The sequence below is a fragment of the Stigmatopora nigra genome, chromosome 22, assembly GCF_051989575.1.
Source record: "Stigmatopora nigra isolate UIUO_SnigA chromosome 22, RoL_Snig_1.1, whole genome shotgun sequence".
In the NCBI taxonomy this organism is placed as follows: domain Eukaryota; kingdom Metazoa; phylum Chordata; class Actinopteri; order Syngnathiformes; family Syngnathidae; genus Stigmatopora; species Stigmatopora nigra.
In genome coordinates this window covers 4,183,752-4,197,811 of record NC_135529.1, presented here as the reverse complement: position 1 = coordinate 4,197,811, position 14,060 = coordinate 4,183,752, and the positions used below count along the sequence as shown (strand labels likewise).

Genomic DNA, 14,060 nt, shown 5'->3' with positions numbered 1-14,060 from the left:
TACATCAGCTGACTTCTTCCTCATTGGCTAAGCGTTTAAAATAGAGCCTTTGATTGGCCTAAAACTGTGAAAACAGGAAATGAAATTTGGACACGAGAACGTGACAGTCACTTTGTTTGGTAAGGATTTGCTTTTAATGATAAACTAATTAGATACTTTCCCTTAATACAAGCACGAATAAGCGTGTTAGCATTGTGATGCTCAGACCTTTAGTAAGCATGCATTTGCAAGAAAAACGCAATCATATCATTTTTATATTATCAAATTATATTTGTATATTTAGATTAGATTAGGTGCTTAACTCCCAATGATGTAGTGAAGTAAGGTAAATACTAGCAATCACATCTACATTCTAATGAATGTGGCAAGTAGGTTGATTTACTGCCTCTTCCTGAAACAAATCAGAAAACTGCATCATCACTTTTTCAGCTTGAATGGAGCAGCCCTTGTTCCCCCGAGAGTCTGGCCAGTTTGTTGCAGAGAAGAGTCAGGATGTGTTTGTTGAGGAAGAAGGTGTGCACAAGGTGGCTGAGATGCTCTTCAATCTCCGAGGCAAAGATGAGTTGAGTGCCAGTGGCTGGAAAAAGGCCAATCCGCTGGCCCCTTCGCCCACCTCGGACCAGGGGAGTCATCATCATATTTCTTAGACCCAATACAAAAATGTACACTCGTCAGTTCTTAACCTTTTTCTACAATGTGCAGGATCGGCTTCTGAAATACTTCCCTGCCAAAGTACTGCCAAACTCGATGACCCAAATAAATCAGGCCCATATTTTATAGGTGTCTTTTTTTCCTCTTCAAGTATTGAAAAGAAATTTCAGCTGTGGCAAGTTTGTTAAGATCATAATATTAAAATGGTGAGCAACCTTGTGACCTGGAGGGTAGCACATTGGACTTGCAGTTCCTGGGGTCGAGGGTTTGATCCCAGCTCGGTCCTTAAAGCTGAATTGTGGTCAACATTAGCAGATTAACTGGAATTAAAAAAAGGGAAATGACTAATATTTTGATTCTTATCATTCTTAATATTCATATTCTAGAGAAAAAAATACTAGTTATATGTAGTCTTTTCTTCCAAGAAATCTGACAATGTTTCTTTTAAATTCAATAATTTTTTTTAGGAATCGTCACCATGCATAATGTTTACTAGGTTGTGTTTAAACCCGTTTTTAAGGACAACGTGAACTAAAAAACCCAAATAAAATAGACATTATATATAACTATATAACTCCTGCAGGCCTTCAATTGGGTGTTTGTGGTAGACACCATGAACTTTTCCTTTTGGCCTGATGAGGAAACAAGCCAGTGTGAGGTGACATTTCGTGGGATCACACACACTGGCTACATGACTTTGTGCGCTGCCATCACCAGATCCATGGAGGAAGGTGAGTCCTGTGCTTATATGATCCCTTTGACACAAGGAAGAACTTATATTTGAGTGTCCTTTTATCATATTTTTCTTACTTTTGCAGGGGTGCCCATTACTGACCCAAAGTTCTTCTCCCAGATGTCTATGGAAGAGTTGGCGCACATCCTTCGATCAGACAACAAAACACCCATGCCCATGCTTCAAGAACGTCATAAGGTTCCAACACTAATTATTTTTGTACTGATTCACTTGATTTTGAGACCCTGAAATACCTAGTATCATCCTGATACCTTGGCAATTTTTTGATTTCTTACAAGTGATGGAAGGACCAAATTACAGCAAAAACTATGTGATGATTTCAGTGTTTTGCAGTTATTTTGGAATTTGTGTTTTCCATATTTGCAACAGTGTCTCTTGCATAGTTTTTTAAATTTGTAATATTTGTCACTTTGTAATTTATATTTTTGGCATGCAGAATTTTTATGCTGCGTCATTTTAATGTTGCATTAGTTTGTTTTTATGTCTGCATTGGTATGTTTTCAGTGTTTGGTCTTTTGCAGCATTCAAGCCATTGTTGAGCACTGTAAAAATAGAAATAATGATAATAATTGATGACCTCCGGTTTGTTCAGAAAAAAAACATCCTCGAGAAAAAGTGCACTACTTTAAATTCTAAGCCGTGTCCTCGATGTAGACCAAACACAACTAACTATTCAACTGAGCATCTATATATATCTTTAATGACGCATTTATTTCAATTTTTTTTTCACATTTTTTTTAACATGAATGGACCACAGCTGAAACAAAGTACCATACCAATACGGAAGATTAAATTCTTAAATATAATATTGCGCAAGTAAATCAGTGACTAAACAAACTCAGAAAAAACATCAGGAAACCAATATACAATAGCCTAATTTTCATTATAAATGACAACATATCAAATGACTCCTGCTGATGTTGTCGCCAAGCTATTATGTCATCATATGAAATCTAATGCAAACAAATTAATTCATCATAGCCGTATCATAACATTGCAGCAGGATCAGGGATGACATCGGCGAAATCGTACTCTCAAGTGCTTTGATTGTCTGGCGAAATAGAGGCTTATCTGTCCCCGATGTCACACTTCAACGTCTTGTTTTTCCAAAGACAAAAGCAGTGCTAATACTAGTCTGCAACTAAAACCCTCGTTTTAAGGGTGCGTATTGCAATTGCAGAATCATACAATTGCCTTTCTTGCACCACAACAGCAATGCCACGGTATTGCCAGAAACCAGTTGCTATGATACTGTAGACTACGATTCACCTGCCCCATTTTTTGTCAATATGGCTTTCATAAGGTGCTGACTGAAGGAGGCCATGTGCTGTTGCAACATGGTGGAAGCTTCCAGAGCTTCATCAGCCAGGCTGGGAACGATGCCCGCAAGATGGTGGAGCTCATCGTAGAGAAAATACCCTCCTACCGAGATGAAGCCGTATACCAGGTGTGAATGCCTCTCGCAATGGTAGTTCTGCACAGATTTGTTATTATAGTTTTGATGTTCTGGATTTGAGTTTGCATGTTCTCCCTCTACTCAAATGTAAATTTGGTGGGGGTTTCTCTCTTCCATTTTTCACATTAGAAAAGTTTGTGTCTATGTACCTGTCATTCGTAGGGCACACACAGAGACGGATAACCATACCCACTCTCAATCACACAGCCATTGAGTGGCAATCGATCCACACTCCCCACCCCAAAGTAGACATAGGAGACCCCGCCTTATAGGCCCAGATTCTATTCCCATGTTTTGGTAGAGTTGAGCAGGCTATCAAAGTATTTGACTTACCAATTCGCAGTCCCAAGCTGAAAGTCAGCAGTGTCACATCCCCTACAATAAATAGGTTAAAGGTAAACTATTGTCCCCTTCCAGTGAAATATTGAATAATAATTGTACCTAAAAAATAGTTTATTGTGAATAAATTGCCTTTAAAAGTTAAAATAATGTAAAATTGCTGTTTATACTGTATGTACGTAGCTTGTTTGATGGTGCGTATGGGTAAACGCTACCTTGCGCCCAAAGTAAACTGGGCTGGCCTCCATTCCTCCCACAAACCTAATGAGGCTAATACCACTGAAATGAATAGATGGGTGGATTTGATGTAGGAACTGATGCTGTGATGTCGCTCCATCTGCTGGCCATTTTATATGTCACAGTTGTATTTAGGGGAAAAAAAGGCTCATACATACTATATTCCCCCTTAAAATTCTAAGCATAACAACACATTTATATCCTTATTTAAATGTCTTTTTTATTCTCTTTGTCATGACTTGATTTGTTTGACTAGTCTGATTTATTGTCTGGGAGGTAAAATACATTATACTATATGAATGCAGTATTTTTATATCTGGTTGGCCTTGTGGATGAGCGGGTAGCACATCAGCCTCCCAATTCTGGTGTCCTGGTTTTGAATCCAGGTCGGTCCTGTTGCTTGGTGTTTGCATGTTCTCCCCGGGCCTGTGTGGGGTTTCTCCGGGTACTCCAATTTCCTCCCACATTCCAAAAACGTGAATGATAGACTGGTTGGACACTCTAAATTGCCCTTAGGTATGAGTGTGAGTGTGAATGGTTTTCTGTAATATTCTAGTTGCACCTGACTACTAACAACCTTGATTTCAACAGGTTAACTCAATTGAGAACAGCTCAACTATAAAGATAACCTGGGAAGAGGCCCAGCTGAGAATACCTGTGCATCAGGCCCACCCAAACTATGACTCTTGTCATGAAAACAATGTCTTCTGCTTTGTTTTAGGGGAAGCGAATCTCATTGTATAAGAGGGCCCAGATCCTTGTAGCAGATTACTGGGCCGTTGCAGCAGCCAGAGGCGAGGCAGACATCATCAATGTAGACTGGCTCACCATGTTCGCTGACTACCGAGTCCCCCAGGCCCTTGTCTACTTGGGCGCTCTGCGATACTCGGAATCTCTAATGCTCACACTCAAGAATGGTACATTATTCTCTCGCTACTCCACAGCGCGATTAAAATAGATCCACTAACTCAATGTTTACATTCAGATGAGATGTTGGATTCGGGCGACCAGAGGGAGGTTGAGATTAGGGCCTGCTCCATTTGGGCAGTGGAGCGCATCAAGGACCGTCTGGACAAGCTGGCGAGGGAACGGGGCAGCGACAGCAGTGGCATCAACTCTGTCCTCATCGACTTCTATCTGTGGCCGTATGCCAAGAAGCACTACAGAGAGATGGCCCACATCCCCATACACCGTACTAGATGTGTTTACTACTGACAACAAGAAGAGACCAAGACTAAGCCAAGTGCCTGTATGTACATTATCCGTCGATTTTCTCATTAGTCACACACTAGGTTCAAATGCCATTTTTATGTGACATTAAATATCACATATTGTCTCTTTTTTCTGTTCTTTAGGTGCAGATAATCATCATCGAGATTATAAGAAGCTGAGAAAATGAATGAATGGTAATTCACAATACAGTAATTGTCAAAGTGTAACTTTTTCTATCATTTCATTTCATTTTCTGACCCGCTTTATCCTCATTAGATTCACGGGGGGTGCTGGAGCCTATCCCAGCTGACCTGAATCGGTAGCCAGCCGACCGTAGGGCACAAAGAGACCGACAATGATTCACGCTTAGGGGCAATTTAGAATGTCCAATCAGCCTACCATGTATGTCTCTGGAATTTGGGAGGAAACCGGAGTACCCGGATAACACCCACACAGGCCCGGGGAGAACATACAAACTCCACACAAGTGGACCGACCTGGATTCAAAGTGTAACTTGTGCAGGAAAAAAAGATTGGCTGCAAAATTGGGAGGTTTCGAATGGAGGCGCTGTTTACTTTTATAATGTTTTCAAGTCCCGTCAAGGTTCCACTTGACGCACGTTCTTTGACTCCAGCGATGGTTTCCATGGCAACCGAGCAACCACAGCAGACGCTCAAAGGTGAACAATAATAAGCAAGACGTTTTGCCCTAATTCTGTTATACTATTCTTTTGATATCAAGTCAACTTAATACATTTAAATGTCCTCGATTTACGAACTTCACGATGAGAGCGAAACATTTCAGAATCCGGCTGAGGACGTGTTCGTGACGCGCGTTTCTTTTGTCAGTCCACTTATTTGACTTTCGTCCCGTCTCGCTAACTTTAATCTTTTGAAAGGGGGCTTCATTTGGGGGTCGGTATCCAATATGTTCAACCCTTTTCGATAGAATCGCATTGGGTTTGGTCATGGCCGAGGTTCGTATCCGGGTGGCGGTTCGATTGCGGCCCCTCTTGCCCAGGGAGCTCCTGCACGCCCACCGGGAATGTCTGCGGGTGATCCCCGGCGCTCCGCAGGTCATCCTCGGCTCCGACCAGGTCTTCTCATTCGACCATGCTTTCGGGCCGAGCGCCAGTCAGGATGAAGTGTACGAGTCGTGCGTTCGCCCGCTGACCAGCTGCCTTTTGGATGGAACCAACGCCACGATCTTCTGCTACGGCCAGACTGGCTCTGGGAAAACCTACACGCTCGGTGGCAACAAAATGGGTGAGAAATTGAGAATATTCTTTTTACATATGCTGCGTTAAATGGTATGCATTAGTCCCCAAAAAGTGAGTTCAAAGTTAGAATTCTTCAAAGACACCATAATCTTCATCAAAAATAGCAAAGTGATCAAGTGGAATGTAATCGTAAAAGCAAACGTGTCAAAAGTACATACATTTTCATTTAGTCCAATCCATTTTGACTGGGAGGATTTAGTTTAAATGCATTTGAAAATGAATTAATGTCCAATGTAATAAAAAAAAAAACAGTGATGGTGTATTGGGTCACTTAGGAGGTTAGAATTCGGTCCTGCAGGGTCACTGCAAGTGCAGCTTTTTGTTCCACAGACACCTTAACCAATGGGGGTTGTGCTGAAATGACAAGCACCTGATCACAATCCACTGATTGCACTAGTAACATACCACATTTGTGGAAAGGTACCACATGTGACTTACTGCAGGAGTGTTCAAACTTTTTGGCTCAAGATCTACTTTCCAAGGAGGTAACCTTCCACCATCTATCTTTTTCATAGGCCACTGACAAAGCTCAGCAATTATGTAATGCTAATGTGAATGTGATTCTCAGGACCTGGTCGTAATTTTACTGCAGAAAGGAATAAGAAAAAAAATGATAATGACAAATGTACAACCAGCATTGTTTGCAGTGATCTATTGTTACCAGCCCTCCCACTTTAGATGTATTGGCTGTCTGGGGCCTGGGGTTTGTTTTCTTAGGCATGACCGAATGACAAAATGTCACTCCCTATTGCATGCCATAAACATACCCTTCTCGAAACATGACCATTCACTTCCAGCCCAAACGAATGCACCAAATGAATTGGACGTCTATCAAAGTCAATGGGATAGTGTCTAAATACATTCAAAATTTGTTTGCTTCAAAATAACTAAATACACCAGCAAACCTATACACCAGTGAATATACTAATGGCACCATACTTTAGATGCAGATGGCGGCATAATTTCATGCTTGGCCAAGGACATCTTCTCACTGTTGGACAAGCAGCGATGCAATGGCGTGGACATCGGTGTGCGGGTGTCGTATTTGGAGCTGTACAAGGAGGAGCTTCGGGACCTGCTGGAACTCGACACCTCTCACAAAGAACTGCAGATCAGAGATGATTTTCGGGGGAACACAGGTGAGATAAAATCCTTTGACTTTCCCCCCTCAAATTGACTTTCTCAGTGGTAAACATCCCAGAAATGTCATCTTTAAACTAGAAGTAGTCCAAGGTCACAGATGTCTGAAAAGGTGAACTCCATTTGTGTGTGTGCAGTGGTGGTCGGCGCCAAGGAAGTGTCAGTCGCCACCTGCGACGAGCTCCTTAATGTTTTGGAGATGGGCAACGCGTTGCGCCAAACGGGAGCCACCCGAATGAACGAGCACTCGAGCCGCTCACACACCGTCCTCACGCTGTGGCTCCGACAGAGCCCACCCGCAGCGCCCGATAGGCCCGAACGCCTCTCGAAATTTTGCGTTGTGGACCTGGCCGGCTCAGAGCGCGTGGGCAAGACGGGAAACACGGGCGTCCGTTTTGAAGAGTCGGTGCACATCAACACAGATCTGCTAGCCCTGGGAAACGTCATCCGGGCCTTGGCCCACCCCGGGAGACAACGCAGCTCCTACATTCCATACCGCCACGCAAAGATTACCCGGCTGCTACGGGACTCGCTGGGCGGTAACGCCTGCACCCTCATGGTGGCGTGCGTGAGTCCCTCTCACCACAGCTTTGCCGAGAGCTTAAGCGTGCTCAAGTTTGCGTCAAAATCTCGCCGTATTTATCACCATGCCGAACTGGCAACACCGGAACCTGATTGTGATGAGACTCTAACCACTATGTTGACGTCTGATGACCAGCCTAAATATGACAATGAGCCCCCAACACCATCGGGAAGTGATTTTATTTTACAGCAGGAAGTGATCCACAGAGAAGAGGCCCTCTACTCATCACTTGTGCATCAAGCCGCGGATCTTCTAACCGAGGCCTGCAGAACGGACACGCAAAATGACGCGTTGATACGGAGAGTCCACGAGTGGCAGGAGAGAGTGAAGGCCATCAGCCATCCAAGCAAAGATATCAGCTGGTCGGACAAAGGAGAGTCGCCCCATCTGGTCACCATTGTACAGCTCAGACAGGATCTCAAGAAGTGTCAGGTGATGACTGATTGTTCTATATAACCACTAGGAATATATTAGTATTCATATCAATCTAGGCAAGATTCAATTGAGACTTTGTTTTATGGGCGTCACCTTCAGAAAACATACAGCTGCTTATTTGAACACCTGTTATACTTGCGAAAACATTGATTTGCATCAAAAGAAATTTTAATGATGTTCTTAGCTCCTCTTTTAATGAGGAAGTTGAAGGTATTCCAGATAAAAAATGGGAAATCAGGTGCAGTAGAGGAGGAAGATAAGGAAAACAGACCCTGCAGCCCCTTCGTCATCAGATAGACACAAACTTTTTACACACTTTAAGTTGGTAAAACAGTGTGCGTATGCAAGAGAAATGAATGAATGTGCTGCTTGAAAGGCTACATAATATTCCCCTGACCATCAACCGTCGTCCATAATATTTACCCAACAATCATCAAATGACCTCCTTACTTTTCCCAGGAGTCTTTGGACACGGAGACTCAACTCTCGGCACAAAAAGATGACAAACTAAAACAAGTGCAAAATGAAGTGCAGGAACTTTTAGAGAAGCAAAATGTCCTGCAAAATTTTTGTGAAGACAAAGAACAGGTGGGACACCACTTTCCTTGTCCATCATCTTCAGCCATTGCTAAAGTGTGGCGATAAAAACTTTGCATGTTGTCAAGACGGAGCGACTGGTGGACCAGCAGATCCTGATTGACCGCCTTCGCTGTGACCTCATGGCCATGCGGGGTAAACCACTTGGCACTTCTTGCAGCTCTCACCCCAGACCGCACATTGCCAGCTTGATAAGACCCAGTTGTGGGCACACGCTAACCAGTAAGGTGAGTGACATAAAACTTCATTGTCAGCATTAATTGGACATCACAAGACGATTAAAGTGTCATTGCCAAGTTAACCCATGTCGTGGTAAACGTGCATTTGTGTAGATTTGTCCTGGTTTGCCTGGCCAGTCGCTGGAGAGGCTGATGGCAACTTTTAAAATGAGAAACCAACGCTTGCAGAGTGAGGAGGAGGCCAAGGATTTTTGTCCTCTGGTCAAGCAGAGATCAGATCTACAAAACAAAGAAAGCAGCAACCTTGTAAGCGGACTTGGGTAAGAAGACAACTTTTTCTTGATATTATGATTTGATTTTTTTGGTGCTGACACACCATTAAAAAGCGAGAAATGATCATCAATTCTGATTGTGATGTCACAACTAGAATAAAGAAAAAAAGAGTAGGCGTTCCCTCAGCCATTTTTTGTGTCTAATTATAAAAACAAAACAAAAAGATAACAGCCAGATATGAGTACTCAATTTGATTTTTATGTGTAAAATTGCATTTTTTTTTGTCCAGTATTGATTTTCAACAAAAAACAGCCCATCCTGCCTGATTAATTTAAACCATATTTTTCTCTGTCAGTTGGAACACAGTGATTTGATTATGGTCAAATTCTCAGAGGATATTGAAGACAGTTGAATGTTTTCATTAATGCACGTGGACAGGAAAGATTGTATTTTCCTGTTTAAAATCAAATTTCCTATGCTCAGACCCCATCTAAATTGAATTTCTTACCTGAAGCCATACTACTAATCCCCCTTAGCGTCAAAGCGACTTCAACTTCATATGGGTCGTTTACTTGAAATTCAGTGCATTTGAAAGTAGTTTTGACTCTCATCCCTTCTGGTTTACAGCCTAATGTTGCAATGTTGAATGCCTTCTTGTTTACAGCTGCAACAGCAAGCAGAAGAAATCTGCCCTAAAAGAAAAAACCTTTCCACTGGACCCACCATCAAGAATTCAGCAGGGCACATGTACCACATTTCTTTTGGATCTTATACCTCACCTCATACCTATGCAAGTCTATTTATTTCTACTTCAATCTTTTAGGGACCTATGGAAAATCCGCTGACCATCGTCGTGTGAAAGACCTGAGGCAAAGTCTGACTCAGAGGAAGATCCAGACACTGTCAGCCAATATGAGCCTAAAGGAGGAGCTTGTCAAAGAAATGGAGAAGACAGGTGTGTACCTCTCTCACACTCATAGTACATTAAACAATCTCATGGCGCACTACCATACAAAAATCTCAACAAATTAATAAGCCATGAACTCTATCTGAAAAATATATATATATTTCATCAACAGTCTTAATTTATTTATATATTTATGTATTTGTTTGTTTATTTATTAACTTATTTATTACCTACGTATATTCCTCCTCCTGCATTCTCACCCTCTTGCTACTGTAACAATGAAATTTCCCGAGTACGGAATGAATAAAGTTATCTAATCTAATAATGCTGTCTTGGTGACATGCATCACAAAAAGCTGGATAGGCTCTACTCTGTTGAGTATAAGCAAGAACCAAAACAATATATTTGACGCCTGACCTAGTGTGTGTGTACCTTTTTTTAAAAAATGACTCCACCAACCTGTCTGTTACTGTATATCTGGCGGATAGAAAAACTAATTTTGTAATCGTAGGGAAACAATCATTGTTATCAAACCAAATGTGGTGAAACTGCTTAATTTGCTAGAGCCTTCCAGACATTTTCTCAAGACACACTAATGTGGTACAACAGATAGATTTTTCTACCCTGCAGAGAAAGAAATGGTGGGGGCGGTGCGCCACGGCGCAGGCAATCAACGAGACGACAACGCTCTGGCGTGGCTGTCGGAACAGACCCGTGATGCTCGTTTGGCGCTGCGTCAAAGTCTGCAGCACATGGACCTAAATAGGGCTCAGCTGCTGAAGACCCTCAGGCAGCCCAGCCCAGAGAGCAGCGACAACTCCGGAGAGTCCGAACTGGTTAGTTAAGAACTCCAAGTGTTGTGTCACGCAAAGACACCACCAAGTCAATGATGTTATCTCATAATTAGAGTACAACAAGAAAAAGAAAACTTCTTTAGAAAAATAGCGTGTGGATAATGTACTACCGGGACATAATACAAGATCAGCATCATGATAATGGGAGGACAAAATGCGAATAAATCAAAGAGCAAGATGGTATGTTTTTTGTTTTGTAGGTGGAGATCGTTCCAGAATGTAGAAGCAAGCGGGAAACAAAGGAAAAGGTACAATGTTTACATTGCTGCCTATTTGTCAATGGCAGTTTCTCACAAGTGCAGCCATATTGTGACGTCAGTTATACTCAAAGACAGGCGCATGAGACTATGTGTAATACTTGAATTTTGACGGGCTAAAATAGTAATAGGGTTGATCAAGTGTCTGCCCACATTAAGGTACGCTACATCCTCAAAATAGGGGGCTTTAACCAGATTTCTTCCACTGGGATGCACGCGATTAAGGTGTTGTCTGTCTGGTATGTCTCCTCAGTTGTGGCTGCTGTCTTCTGCGCCTTGTTGGTTGGATGAAGCCGTGGAGCTTGAGTTGCGTAGGAGTGTCACACAGCAGGAGCTTGACCAGGAGTTGAGCAAGAGCCAGGAAGTGCGCTGGCGCAGAGATGCGTGCCTTCAGCGCAGGAGCACATTAGAGGCCGAGAGGCTGCGCTCCAGTCAGGTAGCTCCACCTGAGCAGTAGAACTTTTTATCCGCTTTTGTTGCAAACTCCACTATCCCATACATTCTAATGCATTGGTACTGTTGTATCCAATTCTTCCTTAGGTTCTGAGTCAGAACCTGATTCGTGTGTCGCTGCATTTGGATGCGCTGGAAGAAAAGCAAGCGTCCACGACCCAAATGGAGAAGGAGAGAGAAACGCTTAAGAAGAAGAGAGACTATCTGGATTCACAGCTCAAGGACAGCACGGTGCTGACTGTGGAGGTCAGTGGTGCTCACAATGTCCGAACTTTGCTACTATTGTGGAGGCTTGTTAATTTCTACGCTCCATTTTCTATTCTGTTTTGAAGGAGGAGCAGTTGGACGAAGCTGTTGAGGTCCTGGAAGCAGAACTTCTCTTCAAACAACGATTCATCCGGGACAAGCGGGAAAAAATGCAAAGTTCAGCATCGGGCAGCAGTGTCACCCACTCTGACATCCGCGGGAAACTGAAGGCGCTTCCGCAAGCCCAAGTGTCGGAGCTGCTCGTTAAATACTTCAGTAAAGTGAGTGTGTCATTGTTTTACCTTATCCCAGATAGCAATACCTGGTCAACACATGATTTCAGATTCCTCTGACTGTCGCTAAAGGAACATTGTGATGGAGCAAAAACAATTTTCCTCATTTTCAACTATGTCTTCATAATCTTTTAAGCAAAGTGTCCTTACTTGTAAAAGTAAATGTCTGCTGAATTATTCTTATATTTCTCTGATTTGTACATTTACTCATAGTGCTGCATTATTTTGGCAACAGGTGGTAGACCTTTGCCAGGCGCAAGCTTCTTTGCGTCTATACTGCCAAGAGCTGGAGATTGAATGCGCCGAGCAGGCCGAGGCGCGCGGGCAGTTGGAGGCCACCGCCCACCACTTGGCCATGGACGCCGACCGCAGACTCACCCAGCAGCAACAGGAGCACCAAAAAAACATCCGCTTTCTCATTAGCAAGCTCAAACGTCAGCATACCACACGACCCATACATACACGATCGGAAGCAAATTGCTTGTAGGATTCGACCATTTCTATTGAATAACCCGAACATTTCCATCCACTTTTAGAAGACAACTCTTCAGGAGAAGCCCAGCACTCAATCAAGGATCGTCTACAGCATCTGGAGAAAGAGTTGATCTTCTACAAGCACTACAGCCGTAAACTGAGGAAGCAGCTCAAGGAGTCCCAGTGCACTGAGCAGAGCCCCCAAGAAACTCCCCCAGAACTAAACGGGTCCAAAGACTCCAGAAGACGCTTGCGCCAGCAGAGCCCGTCGTCCTCATCGTCTGCCGAGAACGCCAAACCCCCCACGGAGCAACAGATTAGCGCCATGGCCCGCTGCCACGGTTATAGCGAGCGGAGGCCGCCTGCCCCGCACGGGACACGCGCTGCTGTCGGGCTACGGCGAAGGAAGTTGAGGGAACCTGTCGGCCCCACCAAGGACTCGGTGGTGGATACAGGCATCGAGATGCTGTCGGACGACTCACTGGATCCGTCCACCGGCAGCGAGACGCCAGACTTGGCGGCCGTGTGAGGTCAGTGGGAGTGCTGGACAAAATTGGCTTAATTAATTGTTGAGTCACTACGGATAGTGACTTGGTGACAAAAGATAATCTTTAGTTTGTACCAAAAAAAATCTTTTTGATTTGAATAGTGTACAGGAGTATTTGGGGTGAAATATTAGGACGAGAAAAATATTTTTCTTAGTTTTGTTGAAAAAATCTAACTACATATTTGGATGTAGTTTTACCAATGAAAAATTGGATGTAAATCATTTGAAAAAAAATATTGATTTTTGATTGTAATATTCTTCAGAAAAGCCTCTAATATATCAATTTATTTGAAAAAAATCACTAGGGTATAATTTGCCGTATGAGGAAAATTTTTATATTAATGTTAGTAGTAGTATTAAAATGTAGTGAGTTTTGTTATTGCACTTAAATGTTATCTTAATTTAAGGCCTGTTTCTTTCCCTGAATATTAGAAATATAATTTCTTCCAAGAATATTAAAACTAGCAATAAAATTGAGTTCTTAATGCTCATGTGACAAATATATTACCGTAAATGTGATAAATCCTGAATTTCTTTCATTCTTTACTGCAGTCTTATATTTATAGTTTTTTGTTGTTGTAATTGTACATTTAATGTTTATTCCTTGTTGGCCTGGTTTGTTTACCAGCCTGACAAGTCCAAAGAATATGTTTAAAATATGACTCATTTGGACTTAAAGGAAATTGTCCAATACTGATTCGTTTTTTAAATGCAATCGTCCTACACGATACTGTCCATTTGTTATCTCCACTTTACTAAGAAGATGGTACAGTCTGAATAAATTTAAAAAAAACATCTCAAATAGAATTGTTATTTTTCCCTAATTCAGAAAAGTTTTATATGTAATGGTATTGAACATATTTCGATAATTCACCAATAATAATTTTAAATGAC

The 14,060-nt window shown here is 42.4% G+C and overlaps 2 protein-coding genes across 2 annotated transcripts; both read left to right on the top strand.

Annotated features, from left to right (window-relative positions):
* Window positions 1-75: 75 nt before the first annotated feature.
* On the top strand, window positions 76-4,876 carry LOC144215704 (queuosine 5'-phosphate N-glycosylase/hydrolase-like). Its single transcript, XM_077744793.1, has 8 exons — window positions 76-119; window positions 430-624; window positions 1,236-1,382; window positions 1,470-1,582; window positions 2,709-2,852; window positions 4,159-4,354; window positions 4,423-4,686; window positions 4,793-4,876. Exons 2-7 carry the CDS (start codon window positions 435-437, stop codon window positions 4,650-4,652), a joined length of 1,020 nt encoding a protein of 339 aa, XP_077600919.1. The 5' UTR covers window positions 76-119; window positions 430-434; the 3' UTR covers window positions 4,653-4,686; window positions 4,793-4,876.
* A 433-nt stretch (window positions 4,877-5,309) lies between these two features.
* LOC144215700 (kinesin-like protein KIF27) lies at window positions 5,310-13,954 on the top strand. Its single transcript, XM_077744788.1, has 16 exons — window positions 5,310-5,328; window positions 5,598-5,914; window positions 6,873-7,067; window positions 7,206-8,083; window positions 8,546-8,674; window positions 8,752-8,910; window positions 9,016-9,182; window positions 9,800-9,882; window positions 9,959-10,090; window positions 10,673-10,878; window positions 11,097-11,144; window positions 11,407-11,589; window positions 11,694-11,852; window positions 11,939-12,133; window positions 12,381-12,579; window positions 12,682-13,954. The coding sequence occupies exons 2-16, from the start codon at window positions 5,617-5,619 to the stop codon at window positions 13,146-13,148; spliced, it is 3,498 nt and encodes a 1,165-aa protein (XP_077600914.1). The 5' UTR covers window positions 5,310-5,328; window positions 5,598-5,616; the 3' UTR covers window positions 13,149-13,954.
* Window positions 13,955-14,060: the final 106 nt, after the last annotated feature.